The sequence below is a fragment of the Trifolium pratense genome, linkage group LG1 (genome assembly GCF_020283565.1).
Source record: "Trifolium pratense cultivar HEN17-A07 linkage group LG1, ARS_RC_1.1, whole genome shotgun sequence".
Lineage (NCBI taxonomy): Eukaryota > Viridiplantae > Streptophyta > Magnoliopsida > Fabales > Fabaceae > Trifolium > Trifolium pratense.
The window spans coordinates 27,104,589-27,130,797 of NC_060059.1; the positions used below are offsets into that span (position 1 = coordinate 27,104,589).

Consider the following 26,209-nt stretch of genomic DNA (forward strand, 5'->3'; position numbering starts at 1 on the left):
ATCGTGCCACGAACACGATGGTGCTTGTTCCTTAAGTCTAAAAATCCTATAAACAGAGTCTCGGTTCTCATATTTTATTCATTCAAGTTTCCAATAAACTATTGTAGTCTCTAGTATTCTATGGTTTGCTAAACCACTAGGGTTAGGCATGGCAATGAGTACCCGCGGGTACGGTTTTTACCTTCCCCGTTCCCCATACCCGAATCATTGATAAATACCCGTTCCCCGCCCATTACCCGATGGGGATGAAAAATTGAACCCAATCCCCGTCCCAAATGGGTTCGGGTATACCCAAATGGGTTCGGGTATCCCCGAACCTTGCCCTGCCCTGCTGAACCTTACCCGAACCCAAAATTTTCCCGAACACTGACATACATACAATACAAAAAATTTCAAATAATAAAGTACAAACCAAAATTTCAATGCATTAAACATACAAATGAAATGATATTCCAAAATATCAAACCAAAATTATCAAAACCATAACATAGTACCGGTACAAACCAATATTCCAAAATACCGTCAAAACAACCACATAACCAAGAATGTTCTACATCATTGTTCACTGAAATTGCTAAAAAAACAAATAACTAAGAACCATTGTTCATTAAAAATCCTAACTCAAGTAGATAAATTATATGATCTGTGACATTATAAATAAATAAATAGGGGTAATATAGTAATTTTATATAAACGGGCGAGTTCGGGGACGGGTTCGGGGTGGGTACCAATATCTCCGTTACCCGCCCCATCCCCATGTTTTGAAATCGGGGAAAATCCAAACCCGAACCCAAACCCAGTCAAATTGGTTTTTCCCCGTCAAACTCGGGGTGGGTTCGGGCGGGTACCTGCGGGTACGGGTTCTGTTGCCATGCCTAACTAGGGTTGATCTGCTGTAAGGGGGTTTCTCAAAGACCTTGAGGTTATTTATATTATTCAGTTTTATTTAATTCTTTTCAATTATGCTCTTTCCTTGTTTGCTTAATTCAAGTTTCATATACATAATTGTTAGTTTTGATTGATTTATATTTCTTAAGGTAATCGTGTTTAACTTAGCTTATTCGTTAAATCACGTGTTCTTAACGTTATCTTAATTTGGTATGTTATTTGCTTAATTCGGTAATCTAACAAAAGGAATATAATTCATATAGAATCGAATATGCTTGTTAATCAAAAGAGAATTAAATCCGCTTAGGAACTGATAATATGATAATCGATGATAAGTCTGAAATTTCCCGAGTAGATTAATCTGTTTCTCATAATTGTTTCTAAATCAACTTATCCCCCCCCCCCCCCCCCCCCCCATTTAAAGTTTTTACTTGATTATAATATTGCTAAATTGATTTAAAGAGTCCTTGTGAGACGACCGGGGTTAACTACCTTGTACTACTATTTTTTTAAAAATATTTACTTTCTTTGACTGCGTACGACAGCGGTCACAGATACTGAATTTAATGGTCTCATTTAGGTTGGTTGAATTGTCTTTAGGTTCGGGCCTATTTGTCTGTTGTCACGGGATCAGCTAATTCCTATGGGTTCGTTCTATAATTTGATCAGGATTTAGAACAAAGCATTAAAACAAGACAATTATAGATAATAACAAATAACAATGAATATAATCTTTTTCGAATCAGATTAGATGTTCTCAAGCATTCATAAGGGAGTTCATCTACTCGACCTAATCTAAGAAAAATAAATACAAAGACAATAAAAGAAAGGAACCTTATTGCCTTTGGAGTTCCTTAACCTTTTTTGCCTCCTCCTCAGAGTTCTCCTAACTCTTTTTGAATATTAGAATAGTTCTCAATATTTTCTGAATGAATAATTGTGAAGGATGAAGGCTCTATTTATAGTTTTTTCGTGGATTTCGGTTTTTCCATCGTGCGCATCGTATCCATCGTGCCCACGATGGCTCCCAAATGTTCTCATCGTGGCCACGATTCGATCCATCGTGCTACGATGGATTGATTTGTTATAATTTTTTAATCGTCTTCTCATCGTGTTGCGATGGCCTTCATCGTGGTGCGATGGATTCTTCAATTTCTTCCTTTTTTGTCCTTTTTTTAAGCTTTTTCCACTTTTCTTGCTTCTTGGCCAAGTAACTTCATTTCTCTAGGTTTTTGCTTGCTTTTGGTCTTCAATTGCTACTAAAACTACTAAAAACTACCCTAAAATAATACTGAAAACATCATATAATTTATTGTCATCACCCTACCAATTATTCTACTAATATTTCTTTCGTCTTTAAATATAAATAAATTGAAAAATGTTAAATACTATTTCTGAAGTATTAGTTGAAGAGGTTAATATACTAAAATTGATTTGAAATTTGTGCACAAAATATGAAATTGTCTTGATTTCTTTAACTAGTGTTCCGACATACCCATATTAACTCATTCTTTTTTCTTTGCTTTTGTTGAAATGACACAAATTACCGCTCATAAGTTCTTGCTAACAAAAATTATATCTTCATAAACTGATTTTTATAAACTATCTTGACAAACTTATAATACACTACAACATTTTCATTCTACAAGAATGCCAAAAAACCGTTTTGTAATGTAAAAAAAACCGTTGCCATAGGCTACGAGAACGGTTTTTTGGGGTTCTATACCGAGGGGTTCTCTTAGCCTTTCGAAACGGTTTTTTCTTTCAACGGCAACCCCTTCAAGGAAACCGTTTTCTTAGAGTCCCTAACAGAACGGTTCTTAAAGTTCCCAACCACAACGGTTTCTCTCTGTTCTCAACTAAAACCGTTGCCAATGGTCTAATATAGAGAACGGTTTTCTTTTATCTACCGCAACGGTTTTCAACCGTTGTTTATCGTAAAACCGTTCTGGATTGTTTTGATACAGCAACGCTTTGTCGCCGTGTCCAAATCAAAAACCGTTCTTGTTTTTCTGATACAGCAACGCTTTCGCGACGTTGCCAAATCGTTAACCGTTCTGGTTGTTTGGATACAGCAACGCTTTCTCGCAGTTGCCAATTTGAAAACCGTTCTGGTTGTTTGGATACAGCAACGCTTTCTCGCAGTTGCCAATTTGAAAACCGTTCTGGTTTGTATTTACAGCAACGCTTTCTCGCAGTTGCCAAATCAAAAAGCGTTCTTGTTTTTCTAACACAGCAACGCTTTCTCACAGTTGCCAAATCAAAAATCTAACACAGCAACAATTTCTTAGCTACAAGAACGCTTTCGCACATTGCAAAAACTAACATTTTATTACTAACATTTTATTTTAATGAAGTAATATTTTCAATTTAATTTTATCACTCTTATAATAATAATAATAATAATAATAATAATAATAATAATAATAATAATAATTATTATTATTATTATATTAGTAGACCTAAAGAACAATAATTTCAATATAATCCAATAATAAAAGACATACAAATTAAACTAAAATGATTATCATTCATATATATCAAAATAATAACATCGATCAACATTACGTTGTCCTAATATTGTCAATCATTCACAATCAAACTAACATCTTCAAAATGAAATAGACCATGCATCTTCAAAATGAAACTAACATCTTAAATGTATATCCACATGTGCATTCACCATATATCAAACTAACATGAATTGTATATCACAATTATGTGCATTCACCATCAAACTAACATCATCAAAATGTATATCCTATTAAAAAAACATAAACATCTAGCTCTCTTCTTCTTCTTCTTCATGATCTTTCATTTCTTCTTCGATATCATCATTATTTATCTTCTGCAAAATAAAAGTAATATAATTAAAATTCTATGTAAAAAGAAAAGAAACAATGAGCAGATCAACTATCTAGAAGTCAATACATTTTTTTTTTGTAAAATATCCAATGAATTAGACATTCAAACGTGTGACTAACAGAGTCGGTCCTAAACAAGCAACTTTTCAATACAAAAATATTCTGAATATTATCATTACAGTCCTAAATTATCAGTTCAGTTCAAGGTTTTGAATGAACAGTCCTAAGCATCACAGTCTCACAACTCACATAATTATATTAACCGGAGCTTCCTTGACTATTGCCTAATCACCCCATACAAGCTAATGGATTTTTTAGTCACAGTTAAAGAGGATAACTAAATCCTTTATATCGATTTTTCAAAATTCTCGAAGACAAAGACACTTCAAACACTAACCAATGTCTATGAAGACAACTATAATATATTGTATATCAAGCACAAAGTATAGTTCAATCTTACTTCATTATCATTAGGAGCATCAGTTGTAGGAGCTGATATCAAAGCTTGCAGAGCCTCCACATCCAAGTTTGCGGTGTTTTGGTTCACAATGGCTTTAAGAAGAATCTGAAGTTTTCTTTCCGTTGCTTCCTTTTCCTGTTGAATTTTTGTTTCCATTGCTTCCTTATCCTGACGACATTTCTCCTCCATCTCTTGTTTTAACTGTTCAACCTCATCAGCATGCTCTCTTTTAAGTTTTTCAATTTCTTCATTTCTTTTCAAGAGCGTGAGGGTTGTGGTTCTTCCGTGGCAACGCATTCTCCCAGGTTTTTCTTTGCCAACTATACTTTGAAAGGCTTCTGAAGAAGGCTGCCCATTGTTTTCAATCATGTCTTGAAGCTTTATCTAGCATACATAATATAGTAGTAGTTAGGACTGTTTATGGTTCAAAATGCAATCATAAAAGGCTAAGCAATTATAGCAAAATGAACATCATCACTTCAAGCTAAGGAATTCTGCTAATATTTATAACTAAAAGCATTGTACTCGATCACATGTGTGTGTGTAAAGTTAAGTCAACTTTTTCTTCTTACTAAACTGGGTAATATGATATGTTAAGTATTGTTTATATATAATTACTTAGTTGCATCCTAGCTATAATTATGTAGTGTAACTTAAGTACTTGCACAATAACAGAACACACAACATTTACTTACAATTGCAGCGTCATGTCCTTGTTGATGGGAAAGTCAGGACTGACAAGACTTATCCAGCTGGATTCATGGATGTTGTGTCAATTCCTAAAACTAATGAGAGCTTTCGCCTGCTTTATGACACTAAAGGCCGTTTCCGTCTCCACTCACTTAGGGATGATGAGGCAAAGTTCAAGCTCTGCAAGGTTCGATCAGTTCAATTTGGGCAGAAAGGTATCCCATACCTGAACACCTATGATGGTCGCACTATCCGCTACCCAGACCCTGTCATCAGGGCCAATGACACCATCAAGCTGGATCTTGAGGAAAACAAGATTGTTGATTTCATCAAATTTGATGTTGGTAATGTTGTGATGGTTACTGGTGGAAGGAACAGAGGGCGTGTCGGAGTGATCAAGAACAGGGAAAAACATAAGGGAACTTTCGAGACAATCCACGTTCAGGATTCTACTGGTCATGAATTTGCAACTCGTTTGGCCAATGTGTTCACTATTGGTAAGGGAACAAAGCCATGTGTATCTCTTCCTAAGGGTAAGGGTATTAAGCTAACCGTCATCGAGGAAGCTAGAAAGAGGGCTGCTGCAGCCCAACAAGCAATTGCTGCTTAAATCTATTTCGAATAATTTATCAGACTCGAGTGCTTTGTAGTTTATTGACGATTTTGGTTTCTTATGTTTTTAATCAGCTGAATTTTGACTTTTGCAATTTGCACTATATAACTTTTATTGTTCCTACTATACTTAAAAAAAAAAAAAACATGTCTATGACTATTATTGTTCCTACTATACTTAAAAAAAAAAAAAGCATGTCTATGACTATTGAACAATGAAACATACCTTCTTGAAGAATACTCTCTCTTATATATGCAACAACAAATGTCTTGATTAGAAGAAAAGCAGAGTTGGAGTATGGAATAGAAACAGCAGCTGTTAATGCATCAAGAGACTAACGCTAATTATTAAAAATAGAAGTGATTAAGTATAATAAAACGTGTCATGGAATATTTCTATCCAATTCACGTGGTGACAATGTTTAACGTGTGAACATATATATATTAGGCATGTATAGTACTCATCAATATTCACAAGTGTTTGAGAATTTACAGATCAATATTCACTCTCACCTACTAGTTATAGACAAATAAATTAAAAGGAGCAGCGAAGCTCCTGGTAGCTAAAGTGATTCGACTATGCATATCACCTACTATGAGGCACATAATTATTATCTCTACTTATGACTATCACCGTAACAACCCACTTTAAAATAGTTAAGAGTAATAGTAAGGAGAAGTTTATGAAAAGAAACTAGTGTTAAAATTATGCACACACATTAGTGACTTAAAACAAAAAAGCCTAAAACAGAAATTAAAAGTGACATAAAACTCAAAATCTAAATAGTTCAAAACAACAAATAACCGGTAGTTCCAATTAGTGATAAAAGATAAAAAGATCTAATTATTCTCCTCGTCCCCAACATAATCACTATCCTTATTTTCAGACAGTGAGGCATATCCTTCAACTTCTTCAATTGAATTTTTATAATTGATGTATTGAAATAGATGAAGTATGAAGTGAAGAGAAAAGATGGAGGGGCAAAGACAGTTTAGTGATGAGAGGTTACCTTGGCCATGGGGTTTAGGGGTTATATAAGACCCCATCTCATCACTGACTCATCACTATTTTATTTTACTATTTTTGAAAATGCAGCTCATATGATATTTGTAATGTTAAGATTAGAGTAAAAAGCATAAAAAACAGAAACTTCTGCTATCTGCCATAACCGATATCGCCGATATGCAAAAAGCCACTGATATTACCGTGGTAGCGGAATCGCAATAGCATATCGGCTTTCGTTGTGGGTGCTCTAAATCCCGATATGTAACAGCGGTATAGCGGCGATATACCGGTTATTTAACAACACTGAGACAAGTTGAAACTCTCTTGATAATCTTACCATCTTAAGTTACTAAAACAAAGGCCTGATAATAAGCAGAAATCTCTTACTAAACTATGAAGGTAAATGCCCAATGATGCCAATTTATATAACATCACAAACAAACATCAACAAGGCTTTTTAAAACCAAAGTCCTAATCAAACTATAGTTAAAAGAACAAACATAGTATAATAAAATCAAGTACCACAAACACAGTATAATAAAAGTGTTGGTTCTGAACTCAGAATTACATGTTTAGCCACAAACTCATGAATAGCCAAATTCTGAACTCAAAATTACAATGCGTAATAAAATCAAAACTGAAATCCGCAAAACCATTCTCATCGTAATTTGGAAAAAAAAAGGAGAGGAAAAAGTGAGTACCTTGCGAGAATAGAATCGGAAAAAGGAAGGAAGAGCGTTTTGTCGAGATGAAGACTAGAATCACGTTTCCTTCAATGAGGCTGAGAAGTAGAATCAATTGGGATTTTGGGGATGAAATCAATTTTGGTGATGAAATTGAAACAGAAACTTTTGCGACAAAAAGAAACGAGATGAAAAGTAGAATCAATTGGGATTTTGGGGATGAAATCAACAAGAACAAACAGTATATATTCATCTTGGGGAAGTTAAAGATGCGGTGTTTGTTTTTTTTTTTTAACAAGAATACACATTCTTGTGTGGTGATTTTGGGAAGATAAGATTTTTTTTTTTAAATCTTTTTTTTTTTGGTAAAATTAAAAAACTGTTTTCTTCAAATAATTTATAGTGATATATTTATTAAAATAATTTAAAATTATATGAGTACAGATTTTAACCGTTGTTATAGATTACAGATAGAAAACCGTTTTTTTTTGCAATAGGCTATGAAAACGTTTTTCTACAAAATTTCACAAAATAAAAAACAATGAAAAACGTATTTTATTAAAATAATTTAAAATTATATGAGTACTGTTCTTAAACGTTGTTGTAGATTATAGAGAGAAAACCGTTCTTGTTGGTATCTATGAGAACGGTTTTTTACTGTTGCATACAATTGACAAAAATCTATATACTATCGCAACGGTTTACAAAAAGTGTTGTCTTTGATATTCTACAAGAACGGTTTTTTTACATCCAAAAATTTAGGCGTTGCGGTAGCCATAAAATGTTGTAGTGATAATATATAAAAATTTATTTATTTGTATAAGTTAAAAAATAAATCAATTCCAACGAACTCTAAGGGGTTAACACCCATAAGATTAATCATAAAATTAATCATAAAATAACTGAATTTGAAACCTAAATTTCTTCTAAGTTTTTAGGAAAAATTAAGTTTTTGTGTTGGTGCATGTATATGCATGATCCGATGCATCATGGTGTTTTGCTCTCTACTGTTTGGTATTGCTAATGTGGTGAGTATCACATACAACTAAGTGTTTATGCGTAAAATGTCAGGTGTGAAGAGCACACCTATCCGTTTAAGGATGTTGCACATACAAGAGAAGCACTTACAATGTACAAATAAGATCAACAAAAGAATTAATCTGAGCTTGTACATTAAAAAATTGAGTGGTAGACTCGCAAATGCACAATTGTATTGTCTTAATAAAAAGTATTGATCTCATAAAGACTTGTGAAGAAAAGAAATATATTTATCTATATTTATGACTTTAGTTAGAAAAAAGTAGTAATTATGCGGGAGATATGATTTTTTATTTGTTTTGGTTTTAAAAATATATATATAATAAAATAAAGCATCCTAAAACGGCATGAGTTATTATGCATAAGGAATAAACTTATACATGGTGCATAAACAAATCTCCACCATCAAATTGAATCTAATAAATCTCCAAACGCACCATTTCCCACCCCCAAATCAACAACAGCAACTCCTGAACGTCATCAGATTGCTTCGTAGTTGGTTTTAAACTAAAATCATGCCAAAACCATTTTTGTTGTGGAACGATTTCACATTACATGTACTTAATCATGCCAAAACCATTTTTACTTTGGAATAATTTCAGAGGATTGTAATCCAAAACCATTTTATACATGGTGCATAAGAAATTCGCTTATGCACCATAATCGCTCCCTTTCAAAAAATCTCAAGGTAGGTAAATAAGCGTAAAAATACACACCTATGTCACATTAATCACATGGTACATGGCCAAATCATATAGTAGTTCAGAAAAATCAATGCCTTCAGCTCTGAGTCCTTCGAGTTGACATTCTAAAATTTATGTATCATAGATGCATAGTCACTAGTCTTATTGTGCTCTATCAAGTGTCACACCCCATAATGGCTAAGATTTGTAACTATGATTCCATTTTAAGTTTCTAATTATCAAATTCTAATTGTCACTACCAACTTCACCTCTCAGTTCATTGTTGGTACTTTAGAATAAATAATTTTAAACTTATGATACATAGTGAAGCTAGCATGATAAAAATTTGAATAAGATAGTTTAGAAATTTCATCAACAAAAACAAATCATAAAATTAAAGTAAGGAAGAAGAAAGTAAAGAAATCTTATAACTATACTACTAAATCTTGGAATAGATATAAGAAAGAGAGATTATTTTTTCTTTAGCTTAGGGTCTTATTTGTACCCTAGAGGATCATCTATTTCGTGCAATTTAATAGTCATTTGCACATTATTTCATATTAAGTATATTAAAGTATGAACTTGATAGACGAAAATCAATAAACTCTAGTTTTTAGCTTGCCTGCCACATTCGTGGCAAACCAATTGTGTGAAATAACTTTGACTTTTCATGTGTTCCAACGTTAATTTGTTGACTGAACGTTTCTTGACCTTTTGGCAACTGCCAGACTTGATTTGCATTGATTTTACACTATTTTTTCATTAAGGGAGACATTCACCCAAGTGGAAATAATAGTCACAATAAAAAAGAGTTTAAATTATGACCCTTTAAAATTTTAATCTTGTACTTAAAATACCTTTCTCAAGTATGAACTTGGAAAACCAAGTTATTAGAGAACCTTCTCTAGTAGAGAATGTGCTTGAAACACACTTAATGATGCATGTGTTCTTTAATAAAAGTGTGTGTAGTATTAATATTAGGGCTTTTTCTAACATGAACAAGTAGTTCATGTAGTGCACCATGCACAAGTCTCGAATAACATTATAACGAATACGAATTTTACAAAATCGACTGTTGGATTGAAAGATTATATCATATAGATCATCCGTAGAAATTTTTAGAAAAATTGAAAATCATTTGATATGTTATTAAGATCCATCAAAATTAGCGGTTTATGAGTTTTATTAAATACCGTTAATTTTGATGTGTCTCAATAACATATCAAATAATTTTCAATTTTTCTAAAAATTTCTACGGATGATCTATATGATATATTTTTTCAATCAAACGGTCAATTTTATAAAATTCGTATTCGTTATAATGTTATCCGAGACTTGTGCATGGTGCACCACATGAACCACTTGTTCATGTTAGACTTGGCCTAATATTAGAGTATACTGAGAGTAAAGAGTGGAGTTAGAAAGATTACACACAAGAAGTATCCTGATTCATCTAAGATGGGTTTGTTTTCTCACAAATTTTGGTACCCCAAATATTTTCTTTTGCAATTTTTGGTCTCTGGTTTTAAATCAACACATATGTATCATAACACTTTTTTTATTTTTTTTTATGAATTTAACTCAATTGATAGGGAAATTACATTATATATGCAGTGGGTGGGTTCGAATCTCGTTCATCCCACTTATCCACTTTAAGGGTGAAATTTTTTGCCGCCAGAATTATAGCAAAGACATGGATACGATACGTACCCGATACGGTGATACGTCAATCTTCGAAAATATAAGATACGATTAGTGTCAATCACCACTGAACCAATTAATGATTAGTTCCTTCTTTATGAATTTATTTGCATAAGAACAATGAAAACTGATAATAATTATTAATAAGTATTGAATGTGAAGAAATAGGTAAATGAAAAGGTCAGTATTAATATACGTGGGAAAAAATGAACGGTGCAATATAAAATATTAAAAAAATATGAATAGTATGTGTATCACGTATCGTAAATACATCAACGGCGTATCACAATGTGTCACCGCCATATCAGATTTTTTTTTTAAAAGATAAATTCGGATACTCTTTTTATTCATATCAACGGCGTATCGATACAATTTAAAAGCCATTTAAAATATCGGTGCTTGAGAGTATATATATATATATATATATATATATATATATATATATATATATATATATGAGGGATCAAATTGCACCGGTGTAACATTTGAGTAATGTTACACCGCTCAATAACGCTTTAACGAATATAAATTTTACAAAATCCACCGTTTGATTGAAAGCTTATATCGTATAGATCATCTATGTTGAATTGTATAAAAATCTAAAATCGTTTGATATGTTTTTGAGATAAATCAAGATTAACGGTATTCAATAAAAACACATAAATAATTAATCTTCATCGGTCTCAATAACATATCAAACGATTTTAGATTTTTGTAAAATTCAACATGGATGATCTATACGATATAAACTTTCAATCCAACGGTGAATTTTGTAAAATTTGTATTCGTTAAAGCGTTATTGAGCGGTGTAACATTACTCAAATGTTACACCGATGTAATTTGATCTCTCCCTATATATATATATATATATATATATATATATAATGACTTTTTATAGCATTAGCTTCATGATAAGTCAGGAAAATTCATATCCCATCTCATAAAGGACATGGCCCTTCCATCTTTTTGTCTATTGACTAGTCTTATCAAAGTACTTAATTTTATTTTATTTTTTTACCTGATGCACTGCTCGTGTAAATGGAACTCTCCTTCACAAATGATGTGACCCATCTCATAAATGATATTCAAAGTTTATTTATGGAGTGCTTCCTTATGTGTAAATTTATGGATTTGGATTTCCTGTGATTGCCACATTTTATTGATGCTTTTTTATTTATTTGATGAGTATTAAATCTGGATCATTAAATGATGTGAATACATGACTGCATGGTAAAAATGAATACATCCAATTCATATTCGTAAAATTATACTCTATGTTTTTCCTGCCCTAGCCCCTAACATACCATTATATAATTTCTTAAAAATATTCATCAATAACAACCTCATCAATTTTATTTTATTATCATTAAAAAATGTTTAATTAGTCTATTGGTCCCTTAAAGATATTTTAGGTTTCACAATTGTTTTCCCTGTTTTCCCTCCATTTTATCTTGCAATTTTTATTAAAAAATAATACAATTTTGTCTTGACTATGATTCGAACTCACAACCCTTCGATGCAAGGCAATATTTCCAACCACTATGGCAAGTATATCAATTGTTATTAAAATTATGTGCAATAATTGATAAGCACCATCAATTTTAAAAGTATATCATATCAAAATTATTGTTGAATATATTATTCATCACGAAATATTTTTATGTCTTTCCTGATCAATGATTTTTTTTCTACCGGATCATAAATTTAGAGAATAATTATTATGTGAAATTTGGAAAGTTATTATCACGTGTAATAAATTTAGAGAATAATTATTATGTGAAATTTGGAAAGTTATTATCACGTGTAATTTGGAAAGTTATTATCACGTGTAATTTGGAAAGTTATTATCAAACTCAATTCTGCTAAATCAATTTTTTTTTTTTGCAATACAACCAAACACAACTATAGTTATGTCATTAATCACATTCATTATTTTGATTTTAACATTGCATATTTAATATTAACCGATGATCAATTGATACAATATGCACTGGCAGACCAATTGTGATTTAAATTATGTCCACAAAGTGTTAAGCTCCATCAACTTTCATAGGAAAGATTTCATACGATAATTAAGCACCATCAATTTTCATTGCACAATTTAAACAATTAAAAACCGATAATCTCTTATATTATAAGCTTGCTAACATAAGCTAACCCTAAACTAAATTTTTTCCCCTCTCATTTTTTTTTTATTGCAGCTTTATATTAAAAAAATACAGATTTGTCATCGAACCTGCATCCCTTACTTACAATAAAACCTTTCAACCGCTAAAACATGTGCTTCAATTATGAAAGAATTTAGGAATCCTAATATGTTAACCCTGTCTTCAATAAATTTGAACGGCGGAATTAATCACAATTTTTATTTATTTATGGATGTCTACTTAAGTTTATGTTATTGATTATGTCTTTAGTTTTTTTTAACCTTTAATTATCATCAATTTTTTAACCTTTAGTTATCAGCAATTTTTTTTAATAAGTAAACAAAACGATGAGGTTCCAAAATTATTTAAAAAATATATAAAATATAAAATAAACACATAAACAAATATAGAATAATTAGTCCATGAAATTCCCTATACTACTCTTATTGAAAATGCTCTTAGAATTTTTGTATTTTATTTTTTATTGTTACATATTACACCTAATTAGACCCATGCACCGCATGGGTCAAAGTTCTAGTTATACTCTATGTTTTTCCTGCCCTAGCCCCTAACATACCATTATATAATTTCTTAAAAATATTCATCAATAACAACCTCATCAATTTTATTTTATTATCATTAAAAAAATGTTTAATTAGTCTATTGGTCCCTTAAAGACATTTTAGGTTTCACAATTGTCCCTTAAAGAAAAAAAAGGCTCAGATTGATCCCTTAAAGAAAAAAAGATCCGGATTGGTCCCTTAAAGACATATATTTGCCATATTGGTCCTTTCCGTTAAATTTTAATTCCAAATATAATAAAAAATTCCAATGGTTAAAATTTTAAAAATTAATAAGGTTTTTGATAGACCACTTACAGTTAATGGCATTCACAATCCAGTCAATTAAAACTAACGTTTTTTTGTAAAAAAATTGACAGAAAAGACCAATTGAGAAACAGATGTGTCTTTAAGGGAATAATCCGAACTTTTTTTTCTTTAAGAGACCATTTTAAAACCTAAAATATCTTTAAGGATCAAAAGACTAATTAAGCCTTAAAAAAATGTTAAAATCTTTACGGCACTAGTTAAGTTAAGGATAAATATAGTATCAAAATCTGAAATTTGAGCCGTTAACATATTTAAAATAAGAACAATGTTATTTTCAATATAAAATTTATCCTTTTTAATTTCCTAACTAGTGTTCCGCGGTACTAGTTAACACGGCCCTTATCATTATGGGCGATTGACTACTCAAAATTTTTTGAACTGTATTTAACAACCTGGTTACGTAAAGGACTAGATTTTCCATATTTACGCTTTTCATGCATGGACTTGCCTGCCTTCTTTATCCTTGTCCATTTCGCCATCTTCACTTAGCTGACCAGTGCCATCTTCCAAACTATTTTGCGTACTATGCAATTAAGTGAAGTCATACGCTATAAAAAAATACCAAAATTAAGTGAAGTCATATCGAAAAACAGTAGTACTAATTGATTTGAAATGTTCTATCTAGTACATTCTTCTCTAAGTTAATGGACAAAAAGAATGGCTGTATGACTATATAAGCATTCGGATTAGAGGTGTAATTCCGTTTAGGTTTGAATGGAAAATGAAATTTTTATCGGTTCTATTAGTTTTACCCTTGATTTGGTTCGAGTCAGTTGATTGAGTTTTTTTTATGGGGTTTTTATTTTTATGGGCAATTCAGTTGATTGATTTTTAAATAAGAGTTTTGCTAACGAGTGTTTTGGGGCACACTTTAAGTATTTTATTTAAAGAAATTTTTAAATTAAAAATTAAACATTACAATTTCTAATGCGCTGATTTTATGTATTTCTATAAAAAAAGTTATCAAAAATTTACTATTTAAAATTTTAAAGAGTGCTCCTATTAGGATTTGCCTTTAAATAATTATATGGTTTATTGTGTTTTAAATGTGTGACAAAAAATGTGACTAAGGTATAATTCACACAATAATTGCTTATTCCATAGTACTAAGCAAGCCCATTATCACGTAATTTTTCAGGTGGGCCATAAAAAAGTAAACCAAAAAATTAGACAGTCTTTTTTTGTGAGTATTAGTGTAATCGGATGGGTTTGGATCGGTCTTTTGTGAATCTAACGTTCGAACCAATTAACTTGATTGGTTTGTTTTTTGTGTTTTTCAGAAATGAAATCGAAACAAACTAATCGATTTGGTCCGGTTTGGTTTGGATACTTTAATCGGTTTGCAACACTTTTTTCGATGTATTCTCTGCTATTATTTTTTTCCAATGTAATCAATTATCATCATACACCATACATAAAAGAAAAGATAATGACATATTTTTCAAATATATGTTTCAATTCAAACAAAACTAACAATAATAAATTCATAGGTTTTCAAATACAAAATAATACAGTATTTATGTAGAGTTTACCAACAAATACAAAATACAACTATGACTCTGTTTGGTAAGGCCAAATATTGAGCTTATAGCTTATACTGCCTCCGTCCCAAAACTTTAGTCATTTTGGAGTTTTGTAAGGAGATTAAAAAATGATAAGTAAAATCATTTTTATCCTTAATTTATTAAGAAAGAGAAAATATATTTAATTAATGCTTTAACTTTTGTAAGGGTACAAATGATAAAGTATCACTAAATGTGCATTTGTTTCTTAAAAGGACTAAAGTTTTGAGACAAAATTAAAAAACTAAAAAGACTAAATAATTGAGGCTATGTTTTGGATTGGTGGTATATGGTGGAATGGAATGGAATGGAAAGGTAAATAATTGAATTCCATTGTTTGGATTTGCAAAAAGATGATGGAATGGAATGGAACCCAATGGAACCAATTCCATTGTATACCACTCAATCCTCCAATTTTCCATTCCCCCCAATTTGGGGTGTATCCAATGGAATGAAATTTCATATTTTTTATATTACATTTTTACCCTTATTCTATTTGTCTCTTCCTCTTCTCAAATACTCATATTTCACGCAAGAAAGGTTTATTTCTTCACAACACTCTCTACTTCACCTCTTCCTCTGTGTTCTTCTAGACCCCTATGTGAGTTAGTTTCTTCACCACTCACAACTTTATTAGCCTATGATGTTTTTAGTTTTATTGAAACGGCATTTGCGGTCATGTTTACTTTTTACCTATTCTTAGCGGAGCCAAAAGAATGTGTTATTCTTAACTATTTCTTGGCAAATTAGTTGCTCTTATCCTTATCTATTTCAAAATTCAATTCAAAATTACTGGTTATTTTTCCTTAACATTTTCTCTTTGTCTCTCTTTTTTTTTTGGCCTCATCGTGCTACCTTCATGTTCCTTTTTACCACTAAATCAATGAAAATTTTCTGAATGTGCTCATATAATTGCTTTAAGTGAACAAAATAGCTTTCATTAGTTTACAACAAACAACTTGTTTGTTTGCTTATAAAATTCCAAATTATTTTTCAAGTTATCAGTTTTATGATATTGCAGTGCAGATGGTGAAATTCATGTACTAGTGATACAGCAAATTGCATATGCTCTTGTTTCACATGTTTTATTTCACGCCAGTTTTGAATAATGTATTGGCATGAGGCAAGCAAATAAAGTTATCTTAATTCTGCTCCCGTTAGTCCACCAATCAACCAATTAACCATTTTTGTACATTCTTTTCTAGCATTGTCGATACTTTTTTGTTTTGTGATTATTTGTGGATACTTGTTTAAAACGAGTCTGTGAGAATTGAGACACTAGCGATTTTGCAAAGGATAAGGAATAAAATTCTGACTGATGTCCATAATATATTAATGCCACATATGCTTAGCCATAAATAAACATCCAACTTTGAAAGCTAAGCAATATCTCAAATATATGCAGAGATAAGAAAGTAGTAAAGTATGTTAGTTTCATCAGTAGGTTTTGATAATATGTAAATTCACAGAGAAAGATGGAAATTAAATAAGTTTTGATCATCAGTATAGTTAATTAAATAAGACAATTCATAGTTGAAAAAACCTTCAAATTGATATTCAATGTTGAAGTTATTGCATATAACATATGTTTTATAATAAGGGTAAAATTGGAATAAAAATATTATATTTTATTCCATTCCGTTCACTTCCCAAACAACGGAGTGGTAATTTTGTTCCAATCCATCATTGAATATCCAAACAATGGAACGAAATTTGTGTTCCATTCCGTTCCGCTCCATTCCATTCCATTATGTTTCATTCCGCTCCATTCCGTTATATACCATCAATCCAAACATAGCCTAAAGATTTGGGACGGAGGGAGTAGCTTATAAGCTATAAGCTCTGTTTGGTAACAGTTTTTAAAAAAGAGCTTAAAACTTTTTTCAAACGCTATTTCAATTAGCTTATGAGCTTATAGCTTATCATATTTTCTTCCAATTTTACCCGTATCATCTTTCTTAAAAAAAATTAAATATTAATTAAACATATATTTTTTTATGTCATTTCATACTTATAAGCTAGTTCAACCGCTAATTTTATCAAACACTACAAATTTAATCAGGTAACTTATTCGCTATAAGCTAAAAGCTAACTTATAAGCTATCCGCTATAAGCTCATCCACTATAAGATAGCTTATCAGCTATCCGCTATTTTTTATCAAACATAGCATATATATATATATATATATATATATATATATATATATATATATAACTTTGAGAGTGTTACTAAGTTGGACCAATTGTTTATTACAATAAATTGGGTTTTTTTTTGTTGAATAAATTGGGTTAGATGTGGCTGAACTAAATAAACAAATTATATTGTTAATATTAATAATATAATTATAGGTTCGGTTCTTCAGTTTTTAAAAATTGAAATCGAGAATCGAAATAAATCATATCGGTTTTTTATTGGTTCGGTTTTGGATATGAACCATAAAAATCATTTTTTTTCTTCGATTTGACAATTGGTTTGGATCTTCGGTTCAATTGAATTTTTCTAATCCGCATACACTCCAATGCGTGAGTACCAACACATCCATCGCAAATTTGCAATCTCGACTGCACCTCCACACCTCTATCACAACAGTGACCTTCAATCTCCCACTTCTCATCTCTCTGATTCTATGATTCTTAAGGGTGAACAAATAGGAAAATACATAATTTAACAAAAGGAAAACTAAATTCAAGGTTGGGGTGGGATGAGTAGCTCAACTGATTAAGCTAGTTGAGCTAAAAGTTAAGGAATTGGAGGTTGTTCGAGTCGGAAAAAAAAAAACTAACATATATATATATATATATATATATATATAACATTGTAATATACTACTAATAACTAACAATTTGCAATTCAAAAATAAAACAACTAAATTCAAGGTTAGTTTGTTAATTGCTTAGTTTTTCCCGTCTTTGTTAATTTGTAATTTTATTCAAAAATTGCTAATTGTCTCTTAACTTTATTTATTGATTCAACCTCAGTTAAAAAAATTTAAATGATTCAACCTCAACATTATTTATCTATCCGGTTTAACTTCAATGCTACAAAATTAATCAAGAACACTGAGAAATTTCAAGTTCTAAATTTTTCTTTCATTCTTTATTCTTTGTGCTTCCTATAAATTGCCTCATAAGAATGGAAAATTTGATTATAAATGTAAGAAGCTTAAGAAAAAGAGATAACTTGATGAGTTAATTCAATATGAACTAGGAGCTCTTGATAAATTCATTATAAAAGAAACAAAAATTTCTATTTAAAATCAAAATAGTGATGATAATGTTGAGGTTGGGATTCTTAAAAAAGTGTTTACTATTGCAAATATAGAGGATAATGATAATGTTGAATCGTTGCTTCTAGTAAAAACGATAATTTAGATGTTGAAAATGTTGATAATAATGAAGAAGTTATATTGTTAATAACATTGAAGTTGATTTTAACTTTTTAAAAAAAAATTAACATATGTCCAAAAAATATACGATAAAATACTTAATATAAAAAATTATTTTTAAAAGTTGTACGTTAAATTTTTCAAAAATAAAAGTTTTATTATTTTCGATATAAATTTTTTAAAACACATTTTAGCTAAACTTTAAGGGCGGACCAGGATTCCATGCATTCAAATTTTTGATGCAATCGTGCAGTCACTTGATTTACAGCCGTCCGATCAAGATCAGACTATCATAATTTAAAACTGTATTTATTAACTGCATTTATCTAAACCGTTCGATTGTGATCGGATGACTATAAAACGACTGCATTGAAAATTGACTGCACATCATCCATTTCCAAACTTTAACTCTAATTTGTTTCTTTCAAACACATCACCGATACCACTAGTATTTTTGTATCATTGTATGATGACATAAAAGATGGTGGTGTAATAATACTTTTTAAGATTAAAAAAAAAAGAGTTAATTGAAGAAATAAAAACGAAAATAAATTAGAATGGCGACAAAAGGGGTAGTGTAATTTTACGATAGTGATGGTGGTTGAATTGATAGAGAAATAAATATGTATACACAAGAGTGAGAGTGTGAAATGATTTGACAAGTCGAGAAATACATGTGAAGGATGTGATGCAGACGTTTTGAACTGACCTTTCAAAGAAAGAGAGAGTGTCTAATGGATGAATGGACACATGAGTCTGTCTGACTCTGATCCACGATCAGTTTGGGACACATGCTCAGTTCAACAGGAGTGCGTGTGAGTAACTAGCCTTTTCACCCTTAAAACGGTTAACATCCGTACCATTCTCCATTCTCCCTTCTCCCTTTTTTTTCTTTCTTTTTTTTAATTAACTCTTCACTTCTTAAACAAACCGAACGAAATGATCTGAAAAAGTCCGATTCAAGAACTGACAAGAGGTCAAAGGAAATCGAAAGTGCTGTAAGAGAGAAATAAATGTTAAGCTGATTTGACCGCTCCACAGTCAGAAACACAAAAATAAGCCGCTGGGAATATAATGTCACGGGAGACCAGGTTTGCTTTGGTAGGTAACTTATCTCATAAGAGTCGCCACGCGAGAATTCACCTTCAAAGAAACCTGATTAAAAGTTAATCCTATAAGAATTAAATTTGGGTTTATTTAAGTTTATAGGTTTATTCTAGTGGAAAGAATTTAGATTTAAATAGAATGCTAAAAATTCTGGTTAAATCCCCGGCTCTATCGTAAATAAAAAATTATTGGGTTCATTCAAACAATTTGTTATAATGGAAGTTTTTTTTTTTTGACAACATTTCATTCATAACTAAATCAGGAATACATGTTGGTACATCAATGAAAATGATGAGGATACCCTTGCAAGAGCATGAGCTACCTCATTCGCTTGTCTTTTAGTAAACTCAATACAAGAGTTTTCAAGATATAAACTAAATAAATGTTTGCATTTCTCTAACACATCCCCAACCTCTGCTAAAACAATCCCTTTATTATGGAATTGATCAACAACAGTTTTGGCATTCATAACAAAGTCCACATTACCAAGTTGCAGTTCTTGAATCTGCCGGATAGCATGCAAAACGCCAATTGCCTCGTCTATATCCACAATATAGATTAGTGATTTCCTTATGGTCTTTGCGAGCACAAATATACCTTGGTCATCACGGATGCACATACCAATACTGATGCGATTAAGTTGAGTCGAGAACGACGCGTCAATGTTACACTTGTATCTCATTTGTGTCGGCTTCTCCCACTTGCATCAGCCCCGTCGTGCTGCTATAGGACTCGACCGAATTACCATGTTCTGCTGCTGCCATATATGCGGAATTCGGTGCTGTCATGTTGTTGTTGTTGGTCTGCACTGCATTAAGCAGTTGCATAGCTTTTTCTACTATTTGAGCACATGTTGTTGTAATGTTTTGCCATAGCTTAAGGTTTCTATGTTTCCATAAGCTCCACATAATTGCCGCCATCCGAGCACTTTCTTTCATATTTAACTACTGCAGTAGCAGAATAATAGTTTTTGACGCGGCACTAGTCGTGTTGACAACTCCTTCAATTATATTCCAAAGGTCACTCACACACCAAACTTGGATAGACAAAGGACATGCGAATAAAATGTGAATAGTATCTTCATAATTATCGTCGCACACAACACATTTCGGTGGACATTGAACTCCTTTATCTCTAAGTCGCACGCAAGTTGGAGGAACCTTCAATCTCCAAATGCTAGACCAACAACCTAACCTCTTAAGATGAGAGGTGTCTATAAGCTCTTCAACACGGTTCCATCCTTTTGTTGAGCTATCAATAAGATACTTTACTGTTGCGTGTTGGAGAAGCTCTACATTATTATTATTATTATTATTATTATTATTAGCTATCAAAGTGCACCCTCCATCTTTAAGCCACAGTTCATCTAAAATAGGGATATCAGCCCCTAACCCTGAGCCTATGCACCATTGGAATCTAGCTTGAACAAGAAATTTAGCCATATGAATACTCCTCCACACTATGCTCGGATTATGCCCAACAAAAGATGCTAAGAAATTACCGTGAGGTAAATACCTTGCCTTAAACAAACGAGAGACAAGACTATTAGGATTTGTATGAAGCTTTCATCCTTGTTTGCTCAACATAGCAAGGTTGAACGTCGTAAGGTCCTTAAAACCCATCCTTACATTGTTTTTATGAACCGATAGCTTCTCCCAAGACAGCCAATGAATACCCTTATTATTTGCACCACCATGTCCCCACCAGAATGCATTAATCATTTTTTCAATAGTGTCAATAAGTGATGTCGGAATAAGAAAAATTCTCATAATTGGTGCATTCCGGCAAATCTTAGTTCCATGTATGTCACTGCGCCCTTCTGCCTCTCTAATAATTAGAGCTGAGTGTCCTTCTGCACAAATAATAAAGAGATATGGAGATAAAGGGTCTCCCTGTCGAAGGGTGTCTCCGACTTTTTGGAGGCCCTGTGAGATTATTAAAAATTGACCCTAATAAAAGAAAAATTGCAAAAAAAATATATAAAAAATGTCATCGATTTAAATTAAAATTAACATCAATAACACTAAAAAATAATAATTTTTTTTAACTAATATAAAAAAGTTTGATAAACAAGACAATCTCTATCACACGACTCTGATCCATTTGATAAAACTATAGTATAACAACTAACTATAAAGCATCTAAAAAAATTATTCACAATAGAACAATATCTTTTAGGACATTTTATAATTAATAAATCCTTTATTTTAGAATAAAGAACATATTCTCAAATATTTGGACTCTACAATCTCTCATTTGAAAACTCACAATCCCTTGGTTTATACCCCCTTATTTACTAATACTGTAATTTTTTTAGGCCCAATTTTTATGAGGCCCTATGTTATAGCTCATGTAGAACATGCATCAAAGACACTTGTCGAAGTCCACGTCCCTGAATAATAGGACCAACTGTCTCTTCATTAACAATCATAGAGTAATCTACCGATTCGACACACATCATAACTCACCTACCCATTGTTGTGAGAAGTCAACTGATTAAACTAGTTGAGCTAATAGTTAAGGAGCAGGAGGTCCAGGGTTCAAGTCCTGGCAAAAGAGAAAAAAACTAACATAACATTGTAATACTAATAACTAACATTGCTTATAAAAAAAACTATTTGAGGTCAATTATTTTATTACTACAGTATGACTATTAACTAGTAATATTCACTTTAGTCACTATTATAATTAAAAATTTACTTTTCAGGTTCATTAGATAACAGATATATTTGATCTTTATATTCTATAAACCTAAAAAAAATTACTTGTAATAATGACCTAATGGAGTATTATTAATAACTTGATATCTATTTAGAAAAAAACATACATTTTTTTTAACACAACTTCTATAGAAAAATTATTAATTCTTAAGTTATTATTATAAATAAAGTTTAACAATTTTTATTTATTTAATGCTAGTATTTATAATTTATCATTTATTTATGGGTTAAATAATTCTATCAACCTAGAAAACAAAATTTTGTTTTTCATCTCTACGAAAAAACTGGCATGTTTTTGTCTTTACAAAAATTTTATGAACACAGTTTTTTAGTTCATGGTATTTTTCAAAAAAATTAATTTGTTTAATTAAACTTTTAATTGTGTTGTGCATGGAAAACTAACTTTAGCTATATCTAATGCAGTGACTAATAACTCTTGGAAGCCAATCTTCTATGCAAATGATGTTCTAGAACAAATTTAAACTATAATCATATAATCAGATTACATTAGTCAAGGTATCCATAGAGATATTTCCTTGCTTCCCAAACCAGGAAAGACTTCATCTTGTTAGCAACTAGGATTTTCCACCTCATATAATAGGATTTCCAACTAGTGATGCACACTAGGATTTCTTGCATTCTAGGATGGATCCTTTGGGTTACAAGTTGTTGCCACTAACGGGCTAGTTACAATAACAATGAGTTTGTGTCAGTGTAATACAAATTCATGTTCTATGATTCTAACTCTCATAAGAAATCCTATATCAATCTAAGCTTGTATTGATGACAAACTTAGTTGATTTACTATGATCTAGTTAACTATCAACAGAGATGATATAAATAAGGCTCGTAGATTATATTTGTTCTTGGAATTTTTAAGATTCCCCTAGAGAATCAAGAACATTTCTTTTACTTATTAAGATGTTGAATGCTTAAGATTAAGGGTTACGCCATAAAGTATTGTGATATATAAACTATTGCATATTCAATCAGACTTATTATTGATCCAATGATTAGCAAGTTTGTGAAGTAACATTGATTTTATTTCATATGATTTACAATTTTTATTTCCCATGAAACCATTTGACAAAAAAAAAATAACAACAAAAATTTGAAAATGATTTCACTTATGTGCAATATCTTTGTTGAGATGCAATCAAAAATAACTTATTATATCCATAAATAGCCGGTCAAAATTATTTTCTAAGTGACTTGCATTGTCATATTTTTAATAAATTCTTAAAGAATCTTTTTTTTTTTTGTTGAAACTCCTCACCAATAAATAAAAATACCGCATACACCTAAAAAAAGATTCAACATATGAGTTGGTTTTTAAAAAAAGCAAGAAACTTGCAATCTCTCCCCATCAAAGGTATGTCAACCTTTAAGATTTCACGGTTGACCGTGTCACGTATGCCGATGCATAATTTTGATGATTAATATTTTTAATTATATTATAGCAAAAATTATAGAAATTAGATATTTTGAAAATACTCATCGAGACGAATCAAACAACATCTTATATGATAATATTTATTTTTATTTATTAGTAGAAAAATATGGTCAAAACAATACGTGTGAATAGTGCAATATAGTCAACTGTGTCAATCAATTTGGGACGGAGGACGAAGTGCCATTTTTCTATTTGAATTTTTTTTTCGAAGTTCGAGAAGAAGCAAATATTCATTATGACATCTCATGTGGTACACATTTCCATCCCGTTAATCTCCCTATGACATTTCAAACACTTATTTTAATTTTTATGTATAATTTTTTGCAAAAGAATAATATTACAAGCACCGTTCATAACTAATTATGTAACAATAATCATTCACGTGCAGGTAAACATGAGATTGATATCTAAATCATTTATTTTCTCATTATCAATACTTGTGATGCTATCAAACACAACTTACTCACAAATAAAGTCTCTTAATATTCAATCAGCAACATATTTGTCAGAAAAGTTTGAAGTGGAGCCCGAAGAAGTTGTGTCAAAAGCAATGTTTGATATTGAGTTTCCAACGGGTCATATAGGAGTCAAGATCTTTGACGTTGATATAGTTGATGAACAAGAAAATTTTGTACCATTGCATGAAACTTACTTTCATCATTATTTTGCTATAAAATATATTAATAATTCACACGATCCTAATGCTAATACCAAACCTTTTGGGGGTGTCATTTTCAAAAGAAACGATGGAACATGCAACGAAGCTATTCTTCCACATTATTGGGGTTTTGGAAGTGAATCACGAGGAACAACTACAAAAATTCCTGATCCATTTGCAATATTGAAGTAGGAAACCCTACAAATATTCCATAAGGATGGGAAGAGAAATGACTATTTAGCATCATGGTCATTGATACACGTTGCACAAAAAATAGGGAAAGTTGCACTGAATGTAGGTGTGACCAATATCTCCCACAAATTTTTTATAATGTGTCAACTGACATTCATGAAAAACCATTGACCCCCGAATATAAAGGAGGAATCTTTTGTTGCAAAGAAAACTTTCAGGGCAAATTAAGAAAGGGTTTTGAAGCACCAAGGAGAAAGCTTGCCTTAAGATACAAAGTAACATGAGTTTACTTCCACTTAAATTTTATATACTTGACTCCGCTGATCAAGTTAGAACAAATGGTTCTGAAACAATCCATGATTGTCTGGTAAATAAGTTATTTAAACTATATCTTTCAAGTAATGATCAAATAAATTATATCACGATCGAGACGTAGCTTAAGTGATTGAGTTTGGACACCTGAGAAGGAGGCTTAGAAACTCTAATTACTAACATAGAATATTCATAGCTAACATTTGCGTGTAAAAATAAAATAAGTTTTAAAACCTTATGATAATAGTTTTTTTATTACATTTGACGCTAGAAGAGAATGATTTACAAATATTTCTTAATTTGTTTCAGGCAGAATATACTATTCTAGAACATAATAGTGGTGACCTTTTCCATGTTCAAAAGGCAAGTATCCCCATGAAAAAAGGTGGTTACCTTATCTATGGCACTGCTGATATGCATATAGGCGTGGTTAATGCAACACTATACGGGCAGGTAAAGTTTAATATATTAATTTGAATGAGTTTTGTTAAACATGATTATTTTTGCTTAATTTATTTCTTAATTATATATATGTCAAAAGAATCTTGTGAGGTTGTGTCTGCAAAATCTATAAAAAAAATTTGTTTTGTATTAATGAATTAGGATGGAAGGACATTGTGTACATCAACATCAAGATACGGAACAGGAGAGGAAGCAGGGAATGAAGAAGGTTACGTTGTTGGAATGTCTGTATGTTATCCAAAATTAAGTTCAATCAAGATTAATGATGATGAAACTGTGACCGTAGAATCAAGATATAAAAATGAATTTCTCACAGAAGCTATGAGACATATGTACATCTATTTGGCTGATCAACGGCCATACGAAAAATAAGTAACAAACTTATATGAATTTGTAATTGTTTGATGTAGAGTTTCTTTATGATATGTATTCTCATAAATAACCAATCAATTGATCTCAAGAGATTAATGAGCTCCTGTTTGAATTTTGATTAGAACAATCCTTGCGTAGGATTTACCTATCTCACGGTAAAATTTCAGATTATTTTTGCTTAATTTATTTCTTAATTATATATATGTCAAAAGAATCTTGTGAGGTTGTGTCTGCAAAATCTATAAAAAAAATTTGTTTTGTATTAATGAATTAGGATGGAAGGACATTGTGTACATCAACATCAAGATACGGAACAGGAGAGG

General features: G+C 31.1%; 1 protein-coding gene and 2 pseudogenes across 4 annotated transcripts; 2 read left to right on the top strand and 1 right to left on the bottom strand.

The window, feature by feature from the left end:
• Positions 1-3,445: 3,445 nt before the first annotated feature.
• On the bottom strand, positions 3,446-7,522 carry LOC123902276. 4 transcript variants are annotated; one of them, XM_045951959.1, is made up of 3 exons: positions 7,222-7,522; positions 5,741-5,830; positions 3,446-3,733 (listed from the first exon to the last, which is right to left on the bottom strand). In XM_045951959.1, the coding sequence occupies exons 1-3, from the start codon at positions 7,454-7,456 to the stop codon at positions 3,726-3,728; spliced, it is 333 nt and encodes a 110-aa protein (XP_045807915.1). In that variant the 5' UTR covers positions 7,457-7,522; the 3' UTR covers positions 3,446-3,725. The 4 variants fall into 4 exon arrangements, 3 of the variants coding, with proteins under 3 accessions (XP_045807915.1, XP_045807914.1, XP_045807913.1); XM_045951958.1 differs by having other exon boundaries at positions 3,446-3,736; XM_045951957.1 differs by lacking the exon at positions 3,446-3,733 and adding an exon at positions 4,396-4,596.
• On the top strand, positions 4,891-5,620 carry LOC123902274 (annotated as a pseudogene).
• A 16,762-nt stretch (positions 7,523-24,284) lies between the features above and the next one.
• On the top strand, positions 24,285-25,886 carry LOC123891454 (annotated as a pseudogene).
• The last annotated feature ends 323 nt before the right edge of the window (positions 25,887-26,209 follow it).